The sequence below is a fragment of the Anguilla anguilla genome, chromosome 6 (assembly GCF_013347855.1).
Source record: "Anguilla anguilla isolate fAngAng1 chromosome 6, fAngAng1.pri, whole genome shotgun sequence".
Taxonomy (NCBI): Eukaryota; Metazoa; Chordata; class Actinopteri; order Anguilliformes; family Anguillidae; genus Anguilla; species Anguilla anguilla.
Window position 1 is genome coordinate 55,088,651 of NC_049206.1, and position 17,102 is coordinate 55,105,752.

The following is a 17,102-nucleotide window of genomic DNA, read 5'->3' on the forward strand; positions in this document are numbered from 1 at the left end:
TGACGATATGTATTTCCTGTATATTCAATGGTAAAATGCATAATAAAAAGCGAATTTTAAAAAGGTACACCAGTAAATATGATTATCATTGGAACAGAAGGGCAGCCTCAGACGTAAAGTGAAATGCTTTACCTTGCCACTGTGTGGCGCTCAATAGCCAGTTACAGACCAGCGCTGTACGTGGCATGTGTGCTACCAAAGTGACACACACACAGGTGTCAGGCTGTAGAGAGGATTCCATCATTCCACCCTGTGTGGGTGCTGAATTCGTATTCTGCCATGTCCCTCTTGTGCGAAGAACGTGAGAACGCTTGATTTCAAGAGCAGGCTAATTCAGCCTATTGTCCAGGCACGGCTCTATCTGTTGCCGGAGGCAAGATTGTGGACTGGGGAGGGGGTTTGGATGCAACACAAAGCATTGACCCCAGACATGTGACACCCTAAGTGACTTTGCCTAGAACTGACCCTGCTATTGTCTATAGAGTATTCAACACTATGTTCATAACCTCAAGTAACACTTACAAGAGTGGCATACAAGGACTGAAACAGAATAACTATTTTTTGTTAGAATGGGGGAAATTATTAAGTGCCGCACATTTATAAGTAAACAATAGATTTAATTATTATTTTTCTCTTTTCGCCTTTCTAGCATTGATCATAAAAGACTTCAAAGTGTCGAAGTTTCTCACTCCTGCATTGGCCAATCAGTGTTATCATGTGACTGAGGGGTGCTCTTTACTCAAACCCAGGCCCTGCCATGATGGCGACTCTGAATTACACCACAGCTGTAGGTGAAAAAGGTTGGAAGGATGCAAAAAAACAAAAAACAACAAAAAAAAAAAGAACTCTTCAATAAGTTCAGAGAAGCCAAAACTTGCCAGCAGAAAAACTCACAGCTGTGGAGAAGGTCTAGGTTGTTGAAGTTGCTGTATTGACTGAACTCTACAGGTTAGACTGTAACCCATGATGGCTTCAATCCTATGGTGTGTTTTGGTTGTTTATGACGCTGACATTATGTTTTTCAAAACGTGATGCCTGAACATTTTAATCAAAATTATATGTTGTAAATAGATTTAGTTGTTCGTGTACATAATCTAATGCGATATCAATGTACTCTCCAGTGCGAGGGTAAAGATATGCAAGGGAAAATTAATGTGATCTTGAAGATCATGTTTTTACCCTGTCAATAAAAAGAATAAAAATGACTGCACCCCTGTTGCTGTGATAAGAGATGATTAGGGACACAATTACATAGTCATCAAATGAATGGACTCATTATTCCTACCACTATCATATCAAGATGTAGATAGTGGGTTTAAAAGTTCAAAGTTTCAGCAATATGCTCACTCTAAAATGTCAGAATTTTAAAAAGTAGGATCCATTTTGCATTGATATACAGTAGAACATTTTTAAATAGAAAATTAAGCCATTCAATATTTACAGGCAACAACAGTGTTTTCATTTCTACAGGCAGCTACATGATTACAAAGATTGACACAATGGTTTGTTCAGTCATCTATGTCCCTATATCTCATTTGGAGATAATTATTAGTACACCACATTCACATAAATCACTTCTGTTTCTAAAAAACATACATCTTAAGAGGATCATGATCAAATCAAATGCTTAACCTGACACTACTTTTTATGTTGTCTTGCCCTGGGTTTCCATTTCCAGTTACACAGCTGAAGGTACTGAGCAAAATATTGTGAAAAAACTATTGAGGTGTGCTTTTTCTTTTGAGAAACCAGAAATTACTTTCTTCATATTAACATCTTACATGAAAATATTTTGAAAATAAAAACAAAATTTTATTGTGATTGTAAGGAACTTGATGCCAGTGTACATTCATGTAATGAACACATTTTAAATTAAATGGAGAATCCATTCACACTAACAAAAGTAAGAAAACGTATCCAATTTTATTAAATGGACAAACAAAGTTATGACAAAATGTGGCATCCCCAAGGAATGTGTCTGTCATTCATCTGGCTTTTAAAAAGGCCTGAGAATTTGGTAGACCAGGCAACATAAATACAAAATGCAAACAAATTATGAAATTTGCTGGTGAATTCCTCTTTTGTGCAGGGGTTCATGTTTCCATCATTTTCCAACATTTCTTCAGTAATAAGGAAACCCACAGGCCATCTAAAATAGATTTAGAGCAGCAGTGAGATCATGAATGTCAATGGTGCCAGAATTATCCTTTAAATACGTTCAAGTAAAAATGGGGGATTGTGAACATGTGGTGGGATGTGCAGTTGACCATAATTTCACAACATTGCAATTCTATTTAAAATTAACAATCAACAAGACATGAATCTTGAAAAAGTTTGAAATATTGATCTATGTTGTGGCTTATTAAAAACAGAAAACTGTTATGTGTTTGATGTCACTTGTGTCTACCTAGAGTTTTCCTCAGTGTGGATATTAGCTGCATTGTTAAAATGTTTAACTGAACACTATGGACATTACTAAAATGTGAAATTTACTAAAATGTGATTTTTATTTTCACTGGTTGTGAAATTCATCAATGGATTCATTCCGTTGGACTGACAGGAACTTCCGTCTTGATCAGGGGCGTCAGATCTTTAAAGACAAAATATCTTAGTTTTACCATCGGCTGAATCAAACTTAACAAACTTAACATGGCTTAAACACTAAAACTAATAAACATAAATAGTTTTAAAAGATGAACAAATGGCAAAAACCTTCAAAGTCAACGAAGATAATGAGGTCATCATTTTTCAAGTAATTCCGCCTGCGCAGGTCAAAGTGCTTTATGAAATTGCGCCAGCCCCACGAGTTCCCTCTGAAACACTGACAGCCAGCATCATAGGTTCCCGTCACCGCAGGGTTGTCCCAGAACAGCTTGCCGTCAGAAGCTGAAAAGGCAACAGAGGACGAAACTGCACGTAACCACCAAAACAGAACTGGGAATATGATTTAGTGATGTTGAATGCTAATGTGGAAATAAGATGGTATTTTCTTGCCATGGCCGCATTGTGATTTTCTTCCTTTTTTCTTTAATTCTCACTGTTGAAATGTACATCTTGCATTGTGTAAATTTCCCACAGTGGAGAAGCACTTTTTCATACACCTTTCACAGGGGCAAAGTTTTATATTGTGATCACACAAAACTGAATTTTTAATAATCACACGATTTCTATCGATTCACTATTGGTCTTTAAATGAATTTAAATAAATTAAAATCTACTACATATATATATATATATATATATATATATATATATATGTATGTATGTGTGTGTCTATTTAATATTCATGTATAAATTTATATCTAAAAGATTCAGAATAAGCGCTTCTCCATTGGGCAAATTTACAAGGTTACAGCATAAAAGCATGTAAAAGGTGCATGTCCCTGCAGGACAGACAGCAAAAGACCCATCTCTATCCTATCCGCATCCCAGTTTGCCCGTGGTCCGCTTACTGGTCATCCAGTCGGTGGTCAGGCTGCGTGCTGAAGACATCCTCAGCCTGATGTCGGGGTCCTGGTCCATGACCGTCAGGGTGGCCTGCCGGTCCACGGCGGGCCACTGCAGCACGCCGTCGTTCTCGCCGCTGGCCAGGTGGAAGTAGAGCGCGGCGTAGCCGCCCGTGTAGTCGGCGTAGGTGGACCGCGGCCGGAGGGTGACCCCGAAGCCGTACCCCTCGGGGCTGTAGAACCTCGGGCTGAGGAGGGCCGTGCTCTCGTCCGCGTTCTGCAGCACGCTGGAGAAGTTGCGGATCTGCCAGGCCGCGGCGGGGCAGCGGGTCTCCGACAGGCTGATGTCGTCGACGGATATCCCGCCGCCGGATTGGCCCGGGTCGCCGCGGACGCCCTGGAAGGTGTAGCGGAACTTCGCGCCCGCCTCCAGGGGCACGTGGGCGATTTTCCAATCTCTGTCGTCGTCCGCTAAAGAGGAGAGGGCGAACGTCGCTTAAATCGATTACCTATCTGTTTTGAGTGCAATCATTTTAGATTTAGCATCTGGAAATATGAGTAAAAGCATGCGAGGACTCCCAGTACACACACATACTACAGATATACAGAAGTAAGTCTGGTACCCCAGAATGTGTGAATCTTCTTCAGCTTTCGGACTTGCCCGGTCCCATCATCCGTCTTCACCCAGATCACAAGCCTGTCCTTCGGGCTCCCTGTCATCCTGTAGAAAAACTGCAGGCACTGCAGCTCCCTCCTGGGGTAGAGAATCCGGGACTCCAGCACAGCAGACTCTCCTGCCTTTCCAGTCTGAGTGTCGAAATGCATGAAGAACCCTGCATCTGGAGGTTCGTTACGCTCAAGGTTAATCATGCTCAAAAGTATGGGCCTCCATTCAAGCATGTGTGGGTGTGAGTGTGTGTGTGTGTGTGTGTGAGTGTGTGCATGTCTGTGTGTATGTGTGTGTGTGTCTGTGTGTGTGTGTGTCTGTGCGTAGGTGTGCGTGTGTATGTGAGTCTGTGTGTGTATGTGTGTTTGTCTGTGTGTGTGTCTGTGTGTCAGGCGAAGAGGACTCACCCCCACAGCGTCCGGTCAGGGTGTGGTCCTCTGACCCAGGCGTGCCCAAGGTGTGAACCCAGTCGGCGTCGTCGCTGGAGCCCTGGATCATGCCACAGATGTTGATGTACTCAAAGGTGCACTGGTCCAATAGCGTGAGAGGAGACGCTGTGGGGGGCGGGGTCTCAGACTCAATCAGCGTGTCAACATCCCTGGCGGCTTCCCCGTCATCCATGTGTGCGTGAGTGTGTGCATGCACAAGGCTTTCTTGCATTCATTTACTGTATCTGTTTTACTGTACGCAATTTGAGCCACTGTATGTCTGTATGTATGTAGGGCGCCTTATAAATTTTGCATTCCTGGTGAAATCGCACTTTGATCTTCCTGGGATACTTTTTTAAAAAGTATCCAGATAAGAGCAGCTTTCAAGTGAAAAATTAGTGTAAAGGGATGTGATGCATGTGTGAGCATGCCAGTGCATGCATGTGTGTGCTCATCTGTGGATGTTAATCGTGGGTACATATTGGAAGTGATTAAAGCACATAAAGATTACGAGGGTGATAAATGAATCTGTATATTTTGTGAATGTCATCATATGTAACACGACTGAGAAGTAACATGAAGCAAGCTCTTTGCCATCAGAAAATGCCCCACTTTCATTGTTTCAAAAATGAATGTTTCGTAATACTTACAGCAATTATACATCCTGTTTAGCCTGAGTACATCGAGGCTGCTGAAGTCCAAATACTGGCCAATAATGTTGTTGAACGCCTCGATCTTCGTGGTGATTGTTGGGATGCTGTCGTTCTTGTTAAAGGAGTATGGACGGTAATGCATAATAGACTCATAATCGTAAGGAGTGTTCTGGTCAGTAATAAAGGTGTCATCGTACTTATTGAAATTGTGCTCCATGCCTGTAACATCAAGCAGAATAATCAAAATAATTTTTTATCATAATTCTACTGATTATGTCATTTATAACATACCATAGTCTAAATATCCTACACACAAAAGCGTGGAATGATAACTGTGTTGTCTCGCTGGCTCGCTGTAATCCCTTGATACATTTATCCGAACACTCAAGAACTATAGCTTCACAAAACACCGGTGTAGCCTACAGTAAAGCAAAGCTAAGCAGACGGTCATGCCCGTTTCACTTATTCTATCATCATAGTGACAGCAGCTCGAGGCTTAGGCTAACCTGGAATGACCTGGTCGAGCCAGATATCCACGTAGTCATCGCGGTCGGTGCGGGACTGCTCGTGGTAAAAACCCAGAGCATGCAGCAGCTCGTGCTCGATCACAGCCTTGTGGTCGCATCCACTTCCCAGCGACAACGTCTGGCCTGTCTGCTGGTCTCCAACCATAGACCAGCACCTAAAAAAAATTTCAACAAAAAAAAATCATGTAAAAAGGCACTGAACAATTCGCTTGAGACGAACCACTTAAGAGTATCGATTGGCATCATTTAACGTCGTAACAGAAATCGTTTATAGCATACCCGTCAAATTTTTCGAACTTGATATACGTCTTCTCCCCATTGTATGGCTTGAAATCGACGCAAGATTTCAGACGGTACATTTCAAATGCTTGGAAGATGGCACCTTTGGCATTCAAATCTGAAAGCCATCAAATGAAACAAAAAAAAAAACATAAACTGATGTGGCATTCAATTCAAAATTGAATAAAATAAACGCTCTTGAAACAGGCCCCAAAATCAAATCTTTTCAAGACCAAATCTGCCCATAGTTTTTTTTGTTCTTTTTTGTTGTTGTTGTTGCTTTCCTCTAAGTAGGCTACACACCAGCCCTATACAGCTATCATATGAACTCACCTAGTGGACACAAAGATAAATAAAAAAAACTTTGAAATTCATGTTGGTTGTTTGCCATAATAAATAGGAGATTACTTATTACAGCGGTTGTAAGTAATGGCATTACAGTTTCCCCCCCCAAATATAGCAAATAATAGGAGGTTACGTAGTTCTGTAAACTGCTGTGTAACTGTAGGCCCTTCTATTTGCAATGTCAGCAAATTATATCGAAATGACATAATGTTACATACCAAGGCTGTCAGCCAGAATGTAAGGTATAGGAAATTTCCATCTGTACGCTGTGTCACTGAGCGCATTACGTCCGGGCTATTTAAAGGAAATGCGAAACAGATTAGGCTTTAACTAGAAGTATGCACTGGGAAACACATACATATTTTGTAGAGTGGTTTTTGCATCTTAAACAGAGTAAATATATACAAATCTACTTAGACATAGAACTGTTAAGGTAAACTATGAATGCAACCTCAATCTTTGTGGGGCAAATGTACTTACTGGTAAGGCCATGTCCCCTTCAATCAATCGAGTCTTTGCCCCTGTCAATAACATTTTTAGATTACTGGCTTGCATATAAAGAAAAAACATTGCAATATTAAAGAGCATTTTCTTTGTGTCTAGTCATTATTAGTATTGCTTTGCCATTGCATGTTATCACGATAGCACATAGCATTGTCACCAACCATTAAAACTCACCCAAGTTTAGGTATGGGTTTTCAAGCATGTCATTTTCAGCTTCATACACTTCTGTAAGGAAAAAAAGACCACGTCATAACAACATTACACTTTGCACATCCCCTGGATTAGCCCTCCAAATGCATGTCTCTCTGTTACTAATGATACATGATGTATGACATACCATTCTTTTGGAATGAGAGGGGAATCTGCAAATAATTAAATGTAATAGGTCAAGATCAGGAATCCATACAGTACATAATAATCAAAAATTATTCATTGACAAAGGCTTGATCGGCACACTTACAGCATATGAATTAGGCACTGCAACCAGTGCTATGAGGACAAGAAGCTGGAGCAAACCCATTGTGGAAATGCTTGGAGCTGAGGACTCTGCATAGGTTTAAATGGCAGTCTATCCAGACAGAACTTTAGCCTTTGACTGTGATCAAGTCCATAAAGCATACTTCAGCTGTAAAAGTGTGAGTTATGGCCTTGGATGTTATCAAGAGCCTTGGCGCTATACAGTCCTGTGGTTTTATGGCCGAAAGCACATGTTATTTCATCATATTGCATAAATCCGCATTTCATACTAATACACCAGTTTATTTGAGTTCAGGGAAAAGTGCTGAGCAAAGACTGCCATTGCCGAGTGAGAACGGTTTGCCACTAGAGGGCGTATGATCCAAGAGCAGAACAGTGAGAAATTGCCACAGTTAACCCATCGTTTGTCTTAGTTTTTTAAAAACATTAATAATAAAAATTCTAATTGACCTTTCAGTTTCTCCCCAAAGTGTAATGACTTGTAAGATCTTTGCCTCAAACCAAGGCACAATTAGTCTTTTTAACAACTTTTTTAATCACAATTTTGAAATGCCAGATTGTGGTTTGGTCCTTAATTAGAGGTCTGTCTTTGAAATTTCTTCACAGTGGAATTAATCAGCTCTGCTGATCTTAAACCAGAGGGCTGACACAAACTATCATTCACAGGCAGACAGCAAGCATCTGCTGGTTTGGCCAGGATGGATTGCTGAGGTTTCAGTTCACATCCAGCTTTGCCTCAAACACACAAAATTAAAAATATTTTGTCCCATTGCTTTGTTACTATACTTTGGCCACTTTATAAATGCTGTTCAATTAAGGCTGATTGTACAAGTCGTACATTGTTACTTCATACCTTGATCAAAATAGTGTCCAACTGCCCAAATGGATGAGTCAGTTTCGTCAACAAATGACAAGTCACAACTTGTGATAACTAAGGAACAGTAGAACAAGGGTTACTTGGTCGGGTTTTTGGACAATGAAATGTGTGCTTTAACAGTTGTTTGGTCCGAACAAGCCATTAAATTGGTTTATGTTCAATGCCTATTATTTTCAAGCCAAAAAGCACAGAAATTACATTGATTTTTCCTGAAAAGATGCCCTTCTACAATTGCTTAAGATCTTTTTTTCTGGCCTCAAAACACTGTCCTTGCCAAGTAGAACCAAGCATTTTGTGTGCTTCCTTCTGCATTAGCCTTTGATCAGTTGTTTGTTGATCTTAATTAGCTCTACAATGAAAGTTACACAATTTACTAGAAGACCCTGTCAGAGATACAACTAAAGCCAGGCGACACTGGAATATTGTTGGCTCATCCTATCATTTTTAAAACGTTTATTTTCAGTGTGTTCAATCAAGGTCAGAGGCTAGCTAAAACCATTTTAAAATAATACATCTCTAGCCGATTTAAACTATTTAATGTTAGCCTACGTTAAATTATTAACTATCGAACAATCTGATTGCTATGTGGTCAATTAGAAGACTACCTTGACACCAATGTTAACGATAAATAAAAGCAATGACGCGATTCCTTCAAACAATAGTTACTTAAGCAGATGGTAGCCTGCAATATTATACTGATATGTGGTAACTAGTCTCGATGCGTTGGTTGGTGAAGCTTAGCTCTTAGCTAATGAAGGCTATAAGGATATCGATAGATAGCCTACCCAGTGTTATGTTTTGTGCGCACACTTCAGCTCATATTAAGTAATTAGCTATAACTCGTTCTACTTTACGTGGCTCGAATGGCGAGTTAACTGTAGCCAACGTAGCTAGCTAATGTTCTCTAGTATGCTCCAACACCCCACTATACTGACTACAGAGACACTGACATCCGTAAACATCAATACTGTATAGCGCTAGCTAGCTGGCTTACTGACATTCGATATTCCAGCACAGTTTCCGATGTGCCCCAAATAAAAATGCTTGGGGACCAACGCATTGCTGTAATGTAAATAGGAAGCTCGGTTGAACTTAGGCCCCTCCCGGGACAAACCAGTTAGCTTATTAGCGATGTAGTTTCTGTTAGCTACCTCAGGTCGATGTTATTTTATGGTGGATTTAAACAGCATTTGACTGTGGTGGGGAAGCTATACCGGTGGTCAAGGACGACAGCAGGTAGCTAACGTTATGTTTCAACTTCTCTTTTCTAAAAATCGCTTTTTGACTGAATGCAGCCTTTGCTAGCTATAATCCAAACGGATGTCACCGTGCTTATATCAAATAAACACGCTTGTCAAACAGTTACGCTAGGTAGCTATAGGCTTTATAGCTGGCAGGTTAGCCAAGTAAAATGGAGTTGGATAGCTAGAAACAAATCGTTTACAAGTATGTGCTAAAGTTAGCTAGCTTACATCCCATTCTTCCAAGGACCACGGCAAACTTCATAAATGTTTGTTTTAGCTTGTTGGAGACGTGAAAAGTTACGCGCTTTGTTTGAGTTGAAAGACGCCTGTCAGCAGAATGCAAGTTTCAAAATTATTCATCCTTTGGTCTAGCATTTCAGTTGACCAAATTTTGTTGCAGCGTTATTAATGTGATAGTACATCTTCAAGGTGTAAGGCAGGTACAAATTCAGACAGCTTGCCTGCTTTGTAGCTAGCTGTCTGGCTGTAAGATCACATGACATTTGTACTAGGGGGGTAGGCAACGATGCAATTTCCACTGGTCTCAGACAGTGCGCTTAAGAAATATTCAAAATGCATGTTTTAGCAGAGATGGTTACAGTACCAAATACTTCTTCCTTTTCTTCCCTTGTGATTGAACCCGTGATCATAGGTCATCATAATATGCATTTGTACAGTACTTCAGCTACTTTCAGCTGCATTTTCAATAGCCTACCTTTGACCCACTTGGCAGATTACTATTAGAGCTAAGAGTAAAATCCAGTGCTGCCATTGTTCTGGTTGTGAGAAGAAAAATTAACGGATTTAGTCGGAACCAGTCACAACAGGATTGAAATAAACTTGATTAACTTTTAAACTGAGTTTATTAACTTTTAGATAACATTCAGTGAAATACTGGCAATAAGAGTGGCCAAGTTAAATATACGCATCTCTAACGTACATGCTACTAAAATTCCGACCTGTGACATTTAAACCTGCGGTTTTAAAATAAATTTAAGAAGTAAAAGTCCAAGTCGTTGGGTGAACATGTTGTAACAGATCAGAGGCTACAGGATTTCCTTATAGTCACAGTGATGTACCACACCTACACAAGCGATTTCTTATCACGAATGGCATTCTCCTGTTCTTAATTATCAGATATCTGTTTGAGGTGACTCAGCACGTGCACTAGGAACCGCTGTTCTTTGACGTTCTGTGGAGAGCCCTTTTACTCTTACCTAACATTTAGGCTTACGCTTATCAATGCACGGGCTTGTTTCCAGTTCAGTGTACTTAAAAGAGAATATAAATGTTCATTGAAATATTGACACAATTATCCATGACTGAAACAAGAATTTACTACACACATTTACCAGGATAAACTAGGAGAACATGAAGGATGGAAACATTTGGGAAATTTTAGCAAGAAACAAACCATAGTATTGGTTCTACCTTCATTTCCAGTGCTAGCAATACCTCTATTGTGCTGTGATTCACAATCATTATTACATCCACCAAAACTATTATAAGTATTATAATGCTTGCCTATCCCTATCTATCTACTGAAGCTATAATGTGGGCATTACAGTAAATAAGACCTTTTGTTTGAATAAACGGTTGCTTCCTTGTGGCCTCAATTTGACAGCTCTTTGGAACAAGTTGCGTCAAGCTCCCATGGGGACCAGCTTCAGTAATGCCTTGGGAATCCCCCCAGGAAAAGGTCCCAACCAGGTGGGGTGTACGGACCTCATGGTGGGCCATACAGTGGAGGTAATAGCCTACACGGCGAGGCTTTGAAAAGTTAGGGAACTGGGCTTGTAACTGAAGAGAACTCATTAACCATTTGACAGTCACATTAACAAGCATGCAGTTTCAAAATTAACGCACGCTGGTGATCTGATTGGTTGCAGCGTCGTTAACATTACGAGCATTTGGCGGGCACTATTATCCGGAGCAACTTGCACAGCGTTTCGCATAGTATCCTTTTCACACAGCTGGATATACACTGAAGCCATTCAGGGTAACTACTTGTGCTTGGTAGTGCGACGGCAGTGCCCTACCTGGGAATCGAACCTGCAACCGTTGGGTTACAAGCCCAGTCCCCAAATCCTAATGCTATGACATCAATGCTACCCCATTTGTATCACAATTTACACCCTCCTCTTTTCAGGGCTCTTTCTTCCGGCTTTACTACCCATGCGTAGAGTCTCCAGGTAGTGAAATGCCGTGTTGGGTACCAAACAAGGAGTACTTTGACGGCCTTGCGGATTTCATGAAAATGAACAGAAGCCTCGCTGAATGGATCTTTAATTATATGTTTGGTAAAATGCATATTTCATTTTTAGTCACTGTGCTTTTCCTTCGAATTATTCTTATTCTAAGTTCCCTGCCAGTAACATATTCAAATACGATGCATTTACTTGAAAAGCGTAGTATTTACAATTAATGTTTAAAAATGATGTGACATAATGTTATGCTGTTCTTTTGGTTTTTTCAAATATTTGTCTACCAGGATCCTTTAAAATACCTGCTGCTATGGATGCGCCATTTAAGCCTAATGGAAAGTATCCATTAATAGTCTTCTCTCATGGATTGGGAGCTTTCAGGTACATCTAACTCAACTGCTTATTCCTGCTGAAGTTAGGAACCCTGAATCCTTTGTGAGGCAAAGGTATGAAGCTTTGCTCAAATAAAAATGTTTTTTTCTTCATCCCTCTATCAGAACTTTATATTCAGCGATATGCGCAGAAATGGCTTCCCAGGGTTTTGTTGTTGCAGCGGTGGAACACAGGTAAAATTAAATCTTTTTTTTTATTAAAAAAACAATACTGCCTCATTAAATAATGCTAACGTCTAGAGCAGGAGGTTTCAACCTTTTCTGATCCAGGGACTCCCACCCAGGCTCAAAGGCATCCAGGGTACCCCTATCATATGTTTAAAGTGGTTATATTAAAAAAGAGAATGGAAAAAAAGGTTTTACATTTCAGAAATATTTTCTTAAATCTGTATATCAAGTCTGGCCCGGGACCCCCTACAGTACCTTCAAGGGCCCCCACTGGTCCACGGACCCGCCCCACACCCCACACGAAAACCCAAGATCTAGAGCACGAGCAGAGATTTAAAATGAGTCCATTCATTTTCCAGGCTGGACAGTGGCAAAAGACACACACCCCATAAATACAGTTTCCCCAGTGAGTCGTTTACCCCTGCTGCAACTGTGGGTTGTTTACCTCTGCAAGTCTTTTAGAGGGGGTCTGCTGACAATAGTACAAACTAGGTCATCACATTTTTATCAATACAGGCTGATGGGGCTATATGGATAACATAAAGCACATGTCATGATGTGCCATGAGGGGTGTAGACTTAAATTCTGCTGAATTCTTGTCATCTGAATGTCACAGAGATCCAAATAGGTTTAAATGAACAAGCATGACACCAAAGTGATGTAATATCATGTAAAGGTCTCCTTCTAATTGCAGTTTAGAAGAGAGTAAACGTTGCCAGATGTAGACTGACATTTGTGTCAAATTTTGATTTTATCTTTTCGAAGAGACAAATTTGCCTCCTGCAAGCCATGGGAAAATTAGTACATTGGTCTATGAAAGTATTCAATTGTAGTTTTTTCAGTTATAAAAACAGCATTCTTCGCATTCATTCAGGGATGAATCTGCATCGGCAACATTTTATTTTCAAGAGAAGGCTGTTTCGGAGGAACAAAATCAGCAGGCAACCAAAAACACTCATGCTGCCCAGAGTAATCTTGAAGAGAAATGGATGTACTACAGATCTCTGAAAACGGGGGAAAGCGAATTCCCTCTCCGAAATAAACAGGTAAGATAAATCGGTTAAAAATAAATCCAGTTTTTCATTTATTTATTTTTAAAGAAGCATAATTATCATTTCATTGTCTCTTCATATTAATTTCACACTGGATACAAGGTAACAATGCTCACATAGGAGACTTGGGAGATGTGTGTTATTTGTAGCAGGAAGTCAGTTAAGAATTATCTTGAATTTATGACTGCGTTGATACTGTGAAACGTTACATTATCACGCCATGGCACGTCAGTAATTCAGAGTATATTTATATGGTCGGTGATATGTAGACTGAACAAAAATTAGCATCAAATGATTATTGGAAGGTTGCCTGCTAAAAGGAAAATAATGGTGGGGGCAATATCAACATCAGTTTAGTATTCTGTGGAAAAAAAATTCTGGTTTCATTTTGTGTGTGAATTTTCAGGTGAAGCAGAGAGCAGATGAGTGTATAAAAGCACTGGATATTCTCACGGAGATCAACTCGGGAAACTCAGTCACGAATGTGCTACAGTCACGGTTTGACTGGACTACATTAGAGGTATGTTTTCCAGGAAACCGGCTCCAAACCGGCAAAACAACCTGCTGCTGACTTTCTGCGACGGACTGTAAGTGTCGAATGATGTCTCTCTTTGTGCTGTGTTTTAGAATTCTCTGGACATGTGTCGAATAGCAATAATGGGGCATTCCTTTGGAGGGGCAACAGTAATCGAATCCCTTTGCAAGGAACTCAGATTCAAGTAGGTGAGATTACGCATATACAGTGACCTCTGTAATGCTTTGGACAAATGCATATTTTATCTTGATTTGGCTCAGCACGCCACAACTGTGGATTTGTAACCAAGCAATTCACATGTGGTTAAAGTGCATATTCTCAGCATTTATTTAAGGTTATTTTTCTACACTGGTTCCACTGTGTAGAAATTACAGAACTTTTAAAACATCCCCCCCCCCCCCCATTACTAAAATTGCAGAGTACAGAGCCAAATCAAGAAATATCTCTTTATCCCCAACATTATGGAGCTCAGTACATTAGAAGTATACTGTATATAGACACACAAACACACATATAAAATCTAACACACATATTTTTGTTCCCAAAATAATATAATTCCATGCTTCCCAAAAAAAAAAACTAGAATTGTTCATATATTGTGGTTTTATTATAAGTTTTCTACTTGCTGTACAAAGGCCTTAACATTTACTGCAGTAGAATTATGCTCCAGAAGATTTGATAATGTTGTATCAGTTTGGCTGGCCATCAGCATACAAAGCAAGATCTGCTTTTAATGGAATCATAGCAATACAAATGTTTAATCTCCGCAGATGTGGGATTGCTTTGGACTCCTGGATGTTTCCACTGGATGAGGAGATCTTCCCCAGAGTGAAGCAGCCAATCCTGTTCATCAACTCAGAAAAATTCCAGTGGGCGGGTAACATCATCCGCATGAGGAAACTGGACTCTTCAACTATACCGAGGAAAATGATCACTATCAGGTCAGAGCATATGCTATGGTGACTACACTAAGTTGGGGGTCAGTGAGCGGGTTTTGATCCTGAAATAATCCGACAACTTGGATATCAGCCAACCACTGACAACATTTCTGAAATAGTCTCAAAGGAACCTCTCATTTAAAAAGCTAAATTAAAAAAAATATGAAAATTAATTAATAGAAGAGGCTATTTTCCATACATTGTATAACCTTTTTCACGAAGCAGGATTACTAAATTACCTGGATAACTGAGTAAAACCCAGACCCTCCCAAATCTGGAACATGTGGATAAAAAACCGTTAAAAAAAACATGTTCTGGGTTTTACTCAGCACAGTTATCCAGCCAACGCAGTAATCCTGCTTTGTGAAATACGCTCCCTGGTTTTAGTACTGACCCCTGTATTTCTGTTTACAGGGGAACAGTTCACCAGAGCTTCCCAGACTTCACCTTTCTCACCCGCCACTGGATCGGAAAGGCATTAAACCTGCAGGGTGAGATCGATCCCCATGTAGCGCTGGATCTTTCCAACAGAGCATCTTTAGCATTCTTTCAGAGGCACTTGTGTAAGTATAAATAGCTTTGTAAAGCATGCTGTTGTTTCACTAATCATGCAGGACAGTGCAAGTGTGCCAAGACACTGGCAACAGCAAGCATAATCAGGGTTCCCACTCGTCGTGGAAAACCTTGAAAACCTGGAAATTTATCGACTAGTTTTCCAGTCATGGAAAACACCTGTAAAATGAGAAAATATCCAGGACACATCCAGGACGGCGGCTTTAGGTTTCAGATGCTTTAACTTAATTCAAACTCAAGTAATCGGCATTAAAACATGCTGCTAATCCCCTTATCACAGTGTGCACACCCCTTTTCTCTGAACAGATGTTCTTTCAGATGCATTTAATCAAGAATGACTAACGCTACTCTCTCAAGTTGTGTCTTTGTGAAATTGCTTGGATATTTCAGAAAGTCGGCTACAATCTAAGCTGATGTGCCACAGAGCTTATATGTGCACTTTCCTTTAAATTGTAGATGGTTGGTCTTATTTTCAGTGATTTGTAAATTACCCATATACATTTTTACAAGGCATAGTGTTGTTGATATCTTCTACATCTAAGCACTATAAAAAATACAAGGTCCCCTTCCCCTGTTACAGGTTAACAACTATATTGAAATGGTCAGTGCTCACAAGTTACCTTACTTAGGCCTAGAAATGTAACATTGGTCCTTCAAACATTTAAAGTTCTCTCGTTCTACAGCTCTTGAAAAGGATTTCAGTCAATGGGACCACCTGCTTGACGGGCAAGATGACAATCTCATAAAAGGAACAAACATAACTGTGCCTCAGTCTTCAATGTGAGAAAAGAAAGCCACAAGTCCAAAACAAAAACAGACTGCAGAACAGAAATTTCCTTCACCATATGCCCCTTTGTTATACTGAGCTTATCACAGACGCTTTGTTGTGTCCTAGTTTGTACTGGGATGAGCAGAAGTTTGGACCACTTCAAACCAAATGGGGAATTAAAATAAAAACAAAAATGCTTTGATACATTGTTTTAAAGTATGTGCAGATTTAGGATACAATTTTAGCTTTTATACAAAAGTCTAGCCTACTTGTAGCCTATTTATCATTGTATCTTTCCGTCTATCTTTAGTTTCAGGGAGAAGTCATGCTGTTGTACAATGTTTGTATGAAGGGTCATGGCTGGGGTACAAAGCATCAGTTTGAAATGTTCATTGCACTGCAAAGCCAGAGAATGACAACTCTACTTGTTTCAACTTTTTGCAACCTCTTACACCTATACAATAATAAAATTTCCAATTTGAAATCTGAAATTTGAAGTAAAAAATTCAAGATTAAGATGAGCCTAATTCTCTTGATTTAAATAATTTAACTGACCTTATCAAAGAAGCAACACAAACCAAATCTATTTTTGGAAACAGAATTTAAAAGGATTCAGAATTTCCTTCTTTAAAAAAATTTAAAGCCAAGCAATAATCCAAATTAAGTGCCTTAAAGTGCCATGTATATTGTAGATTTTACAAAAATGCTGTTAAGTTTTTGTTTTAATTTTTTTTAACGATAGTAATACTGGAAGAAAACACTACATTATATTTCAATGCGTGCGCTGACATTTATAAATTATATTCAGTCCAACTGACAGTTGGGGGGAGAGTTTAAGGTACAACTTTCCAGTACAGTCCATTTAATTCTGCAATATGAAAATGGTTCAACATGGTTCCAGCAGTCGATGAAAAAAAAAAAAAAAAAAAATTACAAATGCAGACCCAAAATCAAAGCATTTTAAATAATATGATGTGCCATTTCTACAGCTCATCATGGAAGTACTGCAACATGACCATAACCC

General features: G+C 39.7%; 2 protein-coding genes across 2 annotated transcripts; one reads left to right on the forward strand and one right to left on the reverse strand.

Moving 5' to 3' along the window:
- Window positions 1-1,394: 1,394 nt before the first annotated feature.
- On the reverse strand, window positions 1,395-7,729 carry mep1a.1 (meprin A, alpha (PABA peptide hydrolase), tandem duplicate 1). Its single transcript, XM_035421969.1, has 14 exons — window positions 7,310-7,729; window positions 7,187-7,211; window positions 7,024-7,074; window positions 6,826-6,866; window positions 6,564-6,639; window positions 6,001-6,118; window positions 5,701-5,876; window positions 5,192-5,413; window positions 4,521-4,667; window positions 4,070-4,285; window positions 3,453-3,917; window positions 2,713-2,886; window positions 2,503-2,590; window positions 1,395-2,150 (listed from the first exon to the last, which is right to left on the reverse strand). Exons 1-13 carry the CDS (start codon window positions 7,367-7,369, stop codon window positions 2,541-2,543), a joined length of 1,821 nt encoding a protein of 606 aa, XP_035277860.1. The 5' UTR covers window positions 7,370-7,729; the 3' UTR covers window positions 1,395-2,150; window positions 2,503-2,540.
- A 1,135-nt stretch (window positions 7,730-8,864) lies between these two features.
- pla2g7 (phospholipase A2, group VII (platelet-activating factor acetylhydrolase, plasma)) lies at window positions 8,865-17,052 on the forward strand. The gene is made up of 11 exons (XM_035421971.1): window positions 8,865-9,439; window positions 11,072-11,196; window positions 11,597-11,747; window positions 11,939-12,032; window positions 12,149-12,217; window positions 13,086-13,257; window positions 13,670-13,783; window positions 13,891-13,982; window positions 14,569-14,739; window positions 15,151-15,299; window positions 15,993-17,052. Exons 1-11 carry the CDS (start codon window positions 9,364-9,366, stop codon window positions 16,091-16,093), a joined length of 1,314 nt encoding a protein of 437 aa, XP_035277862.1. The 5' UTR covers window positions 8,865-9,363; the 3' UTR covers window positions 16,094-17,052.
- Window positions 17,053-17,102: the final 50 nt, after the last annotated feature.

Bases quoted from the DNA above. Each gene is read 5' to 3' on its own strand.
- mep1a.1 (XM_035421969.1), bottom strand. From the start codon at position 7,369: ATGGGTTTGCTCCAGCTTCTTGTCCTCATAGCACTGGTTGCAGTGCCT. The intron at 6,867-7,023 runs GTGAGTTTTAAT...TGTTATTGACAG, and splicing joins AAACCCATACCTAAACTTGG to GGGCAAAGACTCGATTGATT. The intron at 2,591-2,712 runs GTTTTTGCCATT...TTGTCTTTAAAG, and splicing joins TATCTTCGTTGACTTTGAAG to ATCTGACGCCCCTGATCAAG.
- pla2g7 (XM_035421971.1), top strand. From the start codon at position 9,364: ATGTTATTTTATGGTGGATTTAAACAGCATTTGACTGTGGTGGGGAAG. The intron at 14,740-15,150 runs GTCAGAGCATAT...TTCTGTTTACAG, and splicing joins AGGAAAATGATCACTATCAG to GGGAACAGTTCACCAGAGCT. The intron at 15,300-15,992 runs GTAAGTATAAAT...CTCGTTCTACAG, and splicing joins ATTCTTTCAGAGGCACTTGT to CTCTTGAAAAGGATTTCAGT.